The sequence below is a fragment of the Hakea prostrata genome, chromosome 2, assembly GCF_041222555.1.
Source record: "Hakea prostrata isolate BN-2017 chromosome 2, UWA_Hpros_2, whole genome shotgun sequence".
Classification (NCBI taxonomy): Eukaryota; Viridiplantae; Streptophyta; class Magnoliopsida; order Proteales; family Proteaceae; genus Hakea; species Hakea prostrata.
The window spans coordinates 26,738,507-26,750,967 of NC_142601.1; the positions used below are offsets into that span (position 1 = coordinate 26,738,507).

The window sequence follows — 12,461 nt, forward strand, 5'->3', positions numbered from 1 at the left end:
TTACAATATCTGACGATCACTAGACCAGATATCTCATATGCAGTCAATCAAGTGTGTCAGTTAATGCAATCTCCCACAGAAGATCATTTATAAGCAACAAAACGTATTTTACGTTATGTCAAGCACACTATTGGTGCTGGTGTTCTCTTGAAACCAACCAAACTTTCTTTCATAGCTACTTACACTGATGCAGATTGGGTAGGATGTCCAGACACACGCCGATCAACTAGTGGGTTTTGCACTTTTCTTGGGGATAATTTGTTATCATGGTCTTCCAAGAAACAACCTACAGTAGCTAGATCAAGTACGGAAGCTGAGTACAAATCCCTTGTTGTCACAGCATCTGAGTTACTATGGCTTTCTTATGTTCTATGTGATTTGCAAGTACAACTTCCAAGAGGAATGGACATTTATTGTGATAATGTGTCTGCAACACAAATGGCTGCAAATCCAGTGCTACATGCTCGCACAAAACATATAGAAGTGGACTATCATTTTGTCTGAGACTTGGTTCAGAACAACACCATAAAAGTGCACTTTGTTCGGTCTAATGATCAAATTGTAGATGTGTTCAAGGGCTTAACATCACAAGCTTTCTTCAAGCATAGAGACAAACTCTTGCACCTGCCAATGTAGAGTTTGAGGGGGGATGAAAGACCATAACGGATCTATTATGGTTTGAATTTGATTTTTGAATTCAAGTTTTGAATTCAAGTTTTTTAATTTGAATTCAAGTTTTTTAATTTTGAATTCAAATTTGAATATTGTAAACAAATCTTGTACAACAGCCATGTTTATTTTTAAATACATAAGACTTACCCATCAAGTTAAGTAACCTACTTATCAAAATTAGAGTTTTTCTTTGCATCATTTCAAGAAGAGAGAAAATCACAAAAAATCAAATGATAATTCGCAAGAATTTTGGCGAATATTCGAAATATATCACCGAAAATATTGCCATTTTCAGCGATATCTTGAGAAAAATCGATTCGGCGATAAATAGTGAGATATCGTCGATTATCTCGCGGAAGAATCGGTGGTGTCTAACAATTTTGAGATTTGCCCACCTTTTCGGTTCGATACTCACAGAAACGGTGGAATTTCGGTGAAATGTTGTTCGTTGGTTTCACCCCAAATAAAATGGGTGCGGTGTAATTTTCTCTAAAAAAGTAAAATAAAAATAAATAAATAAATAGATAAAAGGAGGGGAAGAAGATTCAACAATGGAAACAATTGTAGTAGTCTATAGACAAACAGCCCAAACCTGTCAAGTCCTGTTGGGACCAAGGAACAATATGTAGCCGATGTCACACCCCGCCCGCCAGGCCCGGTTACCCGCCCGACGACCCGTGGGTGCGATCCGTCACAGGATCCATGGTTTTAGTCTATCAATAATAATAAATACAAATACCTGTAATCAAGAGCAAGAATAGCGCAATAATTAATAAACAGGTTACAGGAGTCCAAATACTCCGATAAATATCCAAGAAATAATCAAAGGAAAGAATCAAGAATCAATTGTAATATCGAGTTCAGCGGAAGCAAAATAAATAACTAGATAATCTTCATCTTCAGGAGGCTTCATGCTCTGCAAGTCCATGTATCACTGTCTGTGCCACATCAGCTTCAAACGAGAAGGCTCTTTCATACGAATCATCTCCAACTTCCGACGTTGTGCAACCATCTGTACAGTTTATATAATACATACAATGAAAGGAATGAGTTCCAACGAACTCAGTAAGGAACAAGCAATTCTCATATATATGTCAATACAATCCACGAATGCACATATGAAATGATATGGATGATATGTAGAAATATGAATGCTACTAAGATCTAACTATGCAAGTCTCTAATGGCTGACATGCTTTAAGATATACACCAGCCCTCCTTTGGGTAAGTCTCATCACTCTGATCCGGCAAGGACTGGTTACCTCTGTAGGGATCCTGGGCAAAGGGGTAAGTCCACACCTGGCTCTCAAAACCGTGGCTGGGGGTTAAGTCAACACTCTCTCACCACGACCATTGGCAATGAGTGCTGGCGCATGTCGGGGTTTCTAATCCAATGCAAGGTCATAATGGTAACATACTATATGAAGTCCAGATACTTCCCCTATGGCACCAACCAACTCGGTTCAGTATCCTTCGCAACCTAGGAGTGTGAATCCTCACGGACTGGCTACCTCTGTTGGACTCCACTCCTTAACCCTATGGTCATCCACATATTATTGGGGCGGATGCTCTCATGACTCCTCGCGACACCCGGTCCGCTCCTTGGACGTCCATGAGCCCAACCCTAACATATGCAACCCTACCATTACATGACCAATAGTGGACCACTGAGTCTCCGCACGGACTGGTTACCGCTGTTGGATGAAACATAGTCACGTCACCATTGTCACGGGTCACCCGGCTTCAATTCCCCTGCCGAAAGGGTAATAGCATGTGGGGTACCTAGCCATGCAATTCTAGACTCCCTAAGTATGTCATCAAGTAATCATGATAGTCTTTGGAGACATCGGCGGGCATGTGTCCCATTCCACAGCCTTCTGATATCCCAAGCCAAGATATCCCAATGGAATACCCCTTCCATCACAACTACACTACAATCACTCTTTATCATACCATGAACAGTTGTGCAATATCATGAAAGATGAAGTACATCAAAGAACACCACTAACAGCAAGTATACAATAAGATTCACATACTTTATACAATTACAGCAAGTTACATGATCAAAGAATAGTAAATAGAACAACAGAATCATCATGTATATGTAATTGCATATAAATAAGAATGCATGTCCTTACCTGTAATTTAGTAGAAGTCCTCTAACTTGCAATCCAAAACCTATTATAAGACTTTTATTTGAAACAGAGAACACCTAGGCATAGGGTTACAAGAATGTATAAGAGTCAAGAGTCAAAACAATTCAAAAATCAAACCTACACAGTTACTGGAAACCAGCCGGTTGCTTGTGGCGGTTGCTTAAGTTAAGCGACCTCCACAAGCGACCGCCCCTGTTTTAGACAGTTTCCAACTCCGAAAATCAGACTTTTTATCATCCGATTTCAATCCGTTTTGGGATGATCTTAGTCCGAAATTCAAGCTTAATAAGTCTAGAACAAGGGGGTAACAAGAAACCCTAGAATTAACAAAGATTTATTACCCAAATCATTCCCCTTGATGGGATCCATCCATTAAACAAATGCGGGGATTCGTTTAAGACGAGGATCTCATCAAGAACATTGAAAAGGGAGATACAACAAATCAATTGGGTAACCACTAACAAAATGGGGATGGGTTCATATCAATCAGAGGTTAAAAAGAAGAGAATAGAAGATGGAGATTCATTACCTTAATAAGAATCACCAAGAATAGAAGAGAAAAGGTTTCATATCATTAACAGCACTTCAGACCTGAATCCTGCACGATTCCACTGCCGCCTAATCGCCCAAAATAGCAATCCCGAACATAATAATGCGTTAATAGGGCGAGGGATGCTATTTATAACGAACAGGGGGCAAAAGAGGGCATTTTCCCGCAAGCAGAACCGGGCGGTCGCTTAAGGCGGTCGCTTGGTTTAATCAACCGCCACTAGTAACCGCCCCCAAGTATATTGCTGTACAAGGGTGCTTTGCTCATGGGGTTGAAGACCAAGTACAACCTAACCCAAATGAAGACATGGGGGAGATCATAGTCCGAAAAATCAATCATAATAGGTTTGTAACAAAGAGGTTAGGGTTTCATCATAACATATGGCTCATGAAAAGGTTATGATCACGGAAAGAGAGGGAATGATTGTTATCAAGAAAATAACGAGAAATCATAGGAAATCTAGTTTATGTTAACGAAACATTACCCATGAGGTTTCCCGCACATGGAAGGTTACAAGAGGTTTCCAGAAAGATCATTCAAGGGTTAGGGTTAAGGTTTCAAGAATCTATTAGCTAGGGTTAAGATCATGATGATGATCATAGATCTCAAAGAATAGAATGAGATCATGGAATAGATGGTTGCAAGAATGCATCATCTTCTTCCTGATCTCAAAAAGAACAAGAACGAAGAAAGAATAATTAGAAATCCTAATTAGGTTAAACATGGATCATGAAGAAAATATAGTGATCAAGTTTAGGTAAACACAAATATCACCCAAGGGAAAGAGAAACAAAGAATGCACAATCTGAAAAAGTGTTGGGAAGTTTCCAACAAATAAAAGAACAATAGGGTTTCATATATGGTTACCTCTCATGAGAGTTGGTTACCTCCCATGAGAGTTACCCATAATTAATTCTCATAAAAACAACCCAAGATAGATAAAGGAACATCTCATTAGTATTTCAAAATAAAGAATGGAATTAGGAAGGGTCTACTAATGAGAGAAAAATAAGGTTCTCAATTAAAGTGAAGGGAAACAAATTCAAATCATACAATTAGGGATTTACTAACAAGAATCCGTGTATCCCACGAAAAGACTAAGGAGAATAAAGATTCACCCTTAGGGCAAGGAATTTACAATCAAGAAAGGTTTTGGGGAGGGTCCAATGAATTAATAGAAAATAAAAGGGTTGTCAATTGTTCCAAAGAAAAACAAGGATCAACTCCTCAATCATGAGGACACAAGGGAAGGTCATGGTAATAATATGAGACCTTCCCCACAATAATAAAGATAGGTAGGAAATTAGGGAAAGTATCATTAAGAGCTTTGGTGGGATCAAATTCAAGGATCATCGCCATATGGCTTCAAGATCATAGAGTGAATTGGGGGATTCACTCTAGGGTTAAAAGAATTAAAGAAGAGGTCATTACAGTAGTGTAACACCCTTCTCATGATCAGAAAATCAGAAGTAGAGAAGAAAGAATGAATTAAAGAAGAAGCGAATTGAATACCAACATTTTAGAAGAGAAACTGATGAAGAAATCTGAAGAGATGCTTGAGGATCTTTCTTGGCTTCGAAGGAGAGGTTATAGGGATCTTCCCACGTTCTCCCAAGGCTTAGAAACAGATTGAGAGTGAAACACATGGAGTTCCCCCTTTTAAATAGCACAAAGAGTTCAAGAGTTACTAGGGTTTCACCAAACTGACCAAATTGACCCCGGTGGTTGATTGGTTGCCAAAGAGGAAGTTCAAAGGTCGATCCCACACTATCAAGAGGTTTAGAAACATGGTGGGAATATTTTACCACGAAATTAAAAGAAATAAAGCTTTTGAAAACCTTCAAAACAGATATTTACCAAAATGCCACTGCCTGGACAGCTTATTCAAAAATAGGGATTTAATGGGCTAAACTTCAATATTTTTGGATGGGCTTCTTTCAATACATCGTACTACTTACCTAGTATGGAGGGAAGTCTTCAAACTATGTCCAACTAAGCTTTAGGTCCATCAATCAAGTTCTTCTTCACAAATAAATAGTTCAACACCAAATCAAGTAAGGTTTCCATAAGGAAACACCATCATCAATATCCATGGGTTTTGGGTCAAACACCATATCTTCAACTGAGATGGCCCACAAAGACATCTTCCTAAGATTTTCAAAGATAGAAAAACTGAAATCACGGTCAAACTTCAAAGTCAACATTAAATAAAACCCGACTTCAAAAACACAAAAAAACAAAACCAAAAATAATTTTTTTTTTTTTTTCACCACCAACAACAAAAAAATATTTTTATTTTTTTTTTTTTTTTCCCCCAAAACCCCCCCCCAAACAACCTTTATTAGGGAATTTACCAAAAACCACCCGAAAATTCGTCGACATATCGGTTAATTTCGCCGAATCGGTGAAATGTCGGCAAGAATCACCATTACTCTGCATTTTCCAGCGAGTTTTTTCACTTGTTCTGCCTTCTGCTACCGCCTCCATCTTTGTTGTTGCCTCTTTTGTGAAACCTAGATCAGAGGATTAAGAATGGGAATTGTCAGAAAAGAGAGGAAAGCACTTCGAACCACGCTCAGAGACGAGTCATGAGTGACGTCTGTCACCGCTACAACCTACCACTATTTCTCTATTTTCCTCTCTCTCTGCAAAAAGTCATCTCTAGCAAACAAGGAACAAAGAACCCTTCTCTCTCTCTCTCTCTCTCTCTCTCTCTCTCTCTCTCTCTCTTATATATATATATATATATATATATATATATATATATATACTCTTGTCTCTGCAAAAATTTCCTTTTAAGTCTCTACATGAAAGACGACTCTCTCTTCTTCAGGGGCTAAGCTTCATCTCTGTTCATGAATTTCGGTGGGCTAAACTTCATCTCCGTTCATGAATGATGATTGCAGAAATTGCAAAGTAAGGGATCTCCGTTCATGAATGAGAGGTTGCAAAGTAAGGGCGTGAGAGAGAGAGCGAGAGAGAGAGAGGTGGATGTAAGAGTTTTGAGTGACATGTATCAGGCTATCAGCCTTTTGGTGTTGCATGTTGGAGAGAAAAACCTGGAATCATGCGTGTTGCTAGGAGGCTGGGACCCGCATGATTTTAAATTTAAGTATTTAATTCTTTTAAATGTCAGCGAAATATCACTGACATTTAAGGGTTTTGAAGGTTACCGACACCGAAATTTAACCGAATTTTCTAACCTTGGTTGGGACTTGCATCCGAGATTCGCGGATGTAAGAGTTCTGAGTGACATGTATTAGGCTATTAGCCTTTTGGTGTTGCGTACTGGAGAGAAAAATCTGGAATCGTGCGTGTTGCTGGGAGGCTGGGACCCTCATGAATTTAAATTTAAGTATTTAACCCTTTTAAATGTCGGCAATATTTGTCCGCGAAATATAGCCGACATTTAAGGGTTTCGATGGTTACTGACACCGAATTTTCTAACCTTGGTTGGGACTTGCATCCGAGATTCCTGATTCAGATTTTTTCAACGAAGAGATTCATAGTGAAGTGAAGTGAATATGTCAACATGGGAAGATAGGTCGTTTCCTCAATTGGGCAAGCATTCAGCATTCCTCATGTACAAAAATAATTCTAGGCCGCCCCTTCACAAATGACAATGGGCCTCCTTTTCCTCCAGGCACCTCTTTGCACTCTACAAGTTCCCTATCATTCTTTAAGCCCTCACCATTTACCACCACAAAACGTTAGAAGGAAGACTCGACATGATTCTAAGACAACTTCTCAAAATGAAAGAAACCCAAATCAGGCAAATTCTGAAAACCCTCCCGCAACTCCCAATTTCATTACACTCTTACCCATTATTCTACGGATCTTCAGCGTTCGCCTGGGATTCAGAGATTCAAGTACTCCCAATGTTCGACAAAATTCCGCAGAGAGACCTGTCTGAATGGAATAACTTGCTATTCCACTACACCCGTAATAATCTCAATCGTGAAGCCCTGAATGTCTTCTTGGAGATACGCCAATCAGGAGTTCCTGTTGATGCCTCTACTCTTTCCTCTGTTCTTAAGGTCTGCAGCTGCTTACTTGATCAAGTGCTTGGCAAACAGATACATTCCCACTGCATCAAATCCGGTTTCCTAGCTGATGTTAGCGTTGGCACTTCTCTTGTTGACATGTACATGAAAATCAATAGAGTTGAGGACGGAAAGAAAGTCTTTGATAGGATGCCAGAGAGAAATGTGTTGTCGTGGACTTCATTGCTTTCAGGTTATACAGTCAACGGGATGGCTGACCGTGTTCTCGAACTCTTTTGTCAGATGCAACTTGAGGGAGTTAAACCTAACCCTTTCACCTTTGCGAGTGTTCTTGCTGCTGCTTCTGCCACTCACTCTATGGAGGACGGAATTCGAGTGCATGGGCTGGTTATAAAACTTGGTTTTGAGTCCGCCACATATGTTTGCAACTCACTGATTAATATGTACTTGAAGTCTGGACTAATCAGAGATGCTACAGCGGTGTTTGCAGGCATGGAAAACAAGGATGCAGTTTCATGGAACTCCATGGTTGCTGGATTTGTATTGAATGGTTTTGATACTGAAGCACTCCAGCTCTTCTACCAGATGAGACTTGTGGGTGTTAAGTTGACCCAATCGATTTTTGCATCAATTACTAAATTATGCTCTAACCTTACGGAGCTGCCTTTTACAAAACAGGTGCATTGCCAGGTTCTGAAGAATGGGTTGGATTCTGATAACAACATTGGAACGGGAGTTATGGTAGCATATGCCAAGTGTGGTGAAATGGATGATGCTTCTATTTTGTTCTCAATGATGGATGGCTTACAGAATGTGGTCTCCTGGACAGCTATCATTTCTGGGTACTTGCAAAATGGTGGAATAGATCAAGCTGCTGATCTATTTTGTGAGATGATCAGAGAGGGTGTCAAGCCAAACCACTTCACCTACTCAACCATCCTTACAGCCTCACCCACTATTTCACCCTTTCAAATCCACACTCAAATTATCAAAACTAATTATGAGAACTCGCCATCAGTTGGTACTGCTCTACTGGATGCCCATGTTAAGATTGGAAATATCCAAGAAGCTGCAATTATTTTCGGACAAATCAATGAGAAAGACATCGTAGCTTGGTCAGCTATGCTCGCAGGATACGCTCAGGTTGGGGATTCTGAAGGAGCCATTAACCTTTTCTGTGAGATGTGCAAAGAGGGTGTTCGGCCAAATGAGTTCACTTTCTCTAGTGTTGTTAATGCTTGTGCACGTCCTACAGCTGCAGTAGAGCAGGGGAGACAACTTCATGGGAGTTTAATCAAGTTTGGTTTGGAAAATTCCATATGTGTAAGCAGTGCTCTAGTTACCATGTATGCAAAGAGAGGGAATATAGAGAGTGCTTATGAAGTTTTTAAGAATCAGGAAAAGAGAGATTTAGTTGCATGGAATTCAATGATCTCAGGCTATGCACAGCATGGTTGTGGTAATAAGGCCCTTCAAATTTTTGAGGAAATGGAGAGCCAAGGCTTAGAACTGGATGGCATAACATTAATTGGTGTTATCTTGGCCTGTACTCATGCAGGTCTTGTGGATGAAGGTAAAAAATACTTTGATTCAATGATCAAAGATAACCCTATCAATCCAACAATGGAACACTATGCCTGCATGGTTGATCTCTATAGTCGAGCAGGTAAGCTAAAAGAAGCCATGGACCTCATAAGAGAAATGCCATTTCCAGCAGGTGCAACTGTTTGGCGGACATTATTGGGAGCTTGTAGGGTTTACTGTAATCTAGAGTTGGGGAAGCTCGCAGCAGAAAACCTCATGTCTCTTGAGCCACAAGATTCAGCTGCCTATGTGTTGTTATCAAATATGTATGCAGCAGCTGGAAAATGGGAGGACAGAGCAAAGGTGAGGAAGCTAATGGATGAAAGAAAAGTGAAGAAAGAGGCAGGGTACAGCTGGATTGAAATAAAGAACCAGATACACTCATTCATGGCATGTGATCAATCACATCCCTTGTCAAGTTGCATAAATGCAAAACTTGAAGAACTGAATACACGATTAAAGGATGCTGGATACCGCCCAGATACAAATTTTGTGCTTCATGATGTAGAGGAGGAGCATAAAGAAGCCATTCTGTCTCAACATAGTGAAAGACTGGCCATTGCACTTGGATTAATCATCACCTCTCCAGGTGTTCCTCTTCAAATTGTTAAGAACCTAAGGGTATGTGGTGACTGTCACACTGTTATTAAGTTGATTTCAGTGATTGAGGGAAGAGATATTGTTGTACGGGATTCAAACCGTTTCCATCACTTCAAGGGAGGCCATTGTTCATGTGGGGATTACTGGTAATTAAAATTATTGCAAATTGGTTTCCAGTTTCAGGTATTTGAAGCCTGGTCAATCCTATTAACACCCAGCCTTCCCAACCTAGACACAAAAAAGTTCATGGTCTTCATACAATTAACAGGTAAAGAATAGAAAACTGTTGATTGATCCCTTCAGGGTTCTTCCTTTCTATTTCTTCCATTTCCTAGTGTTTGATTTTGGAGACTATGAATGTCTGGGAACTTATCGTGATGTGTGGAACGATTGTGAAAGGATTATCATCACTTGGAAGTTTTGCACTTGCGAAGCTCTACGTAGCAATCTGATTTTTCTTTTCTTAATGTAACAAATGACTTCTCCCTTCTCGAGAACTCGATTAGTGCATTTTCATGGGTTAATTTATAGATCTTAACATGCTTCAGTTTTGTACCAAGATGGCTGCTCTTCATTTTTCTACTCATTCTTATTATCCAAGAGTTAAGTATTTTAGATGGTGAATATTCTTTTCTATGTTGAATCTTCATCTTAAATGTAAAATTTTCTTTTGGCATGCTTTGAATGATGGTTTAGCTGTCAAAGGTAAAATTGGTAAGTCTGCTAAGGTGGATGATAATTGTAGTCATTGTGGCAATGGAACAAAATCTCTTTGGCATCTTTTCTTTGGTTGTGTTATGCTAAACATATTTTGTTTGCGGGTCCTCTTGACCTCAGATCTGAATTTCTGAAGGCTCAACCTTTGCTGGATTTGTTTGTGAATTGGTGCATCAAACTTAAATGGGACAAACCTATCTTGCATTGGTTATTTTCTATGTTGGCTGTCTTTTTACTATATCTGGAAGCTAGCAATGTTTATGTAACAAATAGTCTTTTGACCCAGGTAAGGTTTAGCAAACTATTCTTTTCTGGGTTGAAGAACTGCAATTATGTCTTCTCTGTTGCATTGGTACAAATTCTCTCTCTCCTACGGTTACTCCTATAGGTAGGGGTGGGTTCTCTATTCTTTGGACTGGCATCTTATTCGGATGTCTACTTCGGTGGTTACAGGTGGCAGATCCTACTCAGTGAACCAATGGAGATGGGGCTCTTTTTTTAGTCCATAATGGCTCATGTGAACATAGGCAGGTGGATGCTTCAAATTTTGAGACAAAGCTGGAAGTTGTCCTTGATGGGATCCTACATGGGATGAGAGTGGCAGAGACTAAAGGAATCAGTTTGCAATAAGTATGATCTGGTAGTCAATTTCTAACTGAGCTTTTACCTAATATTGTGGAAAGAACTTGGCCGTTTTGTCTAGCTCCTCTTTTGGTTTGGTATTGTACAGGGGTTACCTCAAGCAAGGTGCGAATTTTTGGCGAAATTTGCCGGTTTGCCCCTTGGCGAAATTGGCAAACTGGCTAATTTCGCTGAAATTTTGGCCCCCGCATTTCTAGGGGTATTTTAGGTCATTGGGGTCCAAATTTGGTGTCTAGCCTAATTTAATGTTAATAAACACACTGAGACTGTTGGATTGCTAGTTTCGTCTAAAACATCACTTAAATTAGTGTTCTTGATTGGCACATGCCTAGTTTTACAGTAAATCTTCAAGTGGCCGTAACTTTTGATTCGAGAGGAGTTACATGACCCACATCATATCAAAATAAACAGTTCAGAAAGCTCTACAAAATCCCTACTGGGTTTCATCTAGTAGGTGTCATTCTGATTGCCAAATTCCATTGTTTAGTGGGTTTGGGAGATTTGGGTTTCTAATTTGAATTGTTTTATTTTCCTAATATATTTAGGGTTTTTTAGCTATATATATATGATACAAGAAGAATGTACCCGACCTCGTTATAACCCCATATATATGATACAAGAAGAATGTACCCGACCTCGTTATAACCCCATTCGGGTATAAGACTGGCTATATGGTTGGGACATAGATCGATCATGTATAACTCATATGGAAGGCTCCATCCACTCTAAGGCAAAAAGGCAACAACGACACAAATAGAAGGTCCACCCCAGAGGCAAGTCAGGCAGGACGGTTATTAGAACCGTGTCAGTTCCAAACAAGGTAACTCATGCATTACTTAATGAAGACTCACTCCTTTGGTAAGACACGAACACTTCCTTAGTGAATTCCTATGCAGCACACCCACATGACCTTAATCTGATCACCAACTAACTTAGCCATTGGAGGCGGCTACCCGGCATCCTAGCTAGCTCGCGTCTAACCTCTTTTGTAGGTATCACCATCTTCATACTCAGGAAGATGACCAGGAGTCAGTTCGACTAAGTTGGGACCAGGATCAGATCTGAGACACAACAGTCTTTGGTGCTGTCTATGGAAATGAAAAGCGGGTCATGACACTCTAGCTTCGACCTAGTATCATATGAGGCCTTCAGAAGGTTAAAACTGGATGACAATATGCTAACTCCTTGCACAACCATTCGCAGGATCTTTGGCCATTACAAAAGGTACGATCCAACTTGACCTGAAGATAGGGACGTCACCTTGAGTTCGAGTCAATTTCATGGTGGTGAGGGACTTGTTAGCATACAACGTAATACTCAGGCGCCCAACGCTCAACGCGTTAGAAGCAATATCTCACCCAAACATATGAAACTCAAATTCTTGCCGAAGTCGGGGTAGGGGAGTGCAAGTCCGACCAGTCCACATCCTGACAATGTTATGTCAATTACCTAAAACAGAAGCACATGTCCGAAAGGTTGGGAACCGTCCTAACCATTGAGGTCCGAGACGATTGGGATGAGGACAATATGCAAAGA

General features: G+C 40.1%; 1 protein-coding gene across 1 annotated transcript; it reads left to right on the forward strand.

The window, feature by feature from the left end:
- The first annotated feature begins 6,786 nt into the window (after positions 1-6,786).
- LOC149024156 (Tetratricopeptide repeat (TPR)-like superfamily protein) lies at positions 6,787-11,118 on the forward strand. The gene is made up of 2 exons (XM_089144480.1): positions 6,787-9,834; positions 10,737-11,118. The coding sequence occupies exon 1, from the start codon at positions 7,107-7,109 to the stop codon at positions 9,714-9,716; it is 2,610 nt and encodes an 869-aa protein (XP_089000606.1). The 5' UTR covers positions 6,787-7,106; the 3' UTR covers positions 9,717-9,834; positions 10,737-11,118.
- The last annotated feature ends 1,343 nt before the right edge of the window (positions 11,119-12,461 follow it).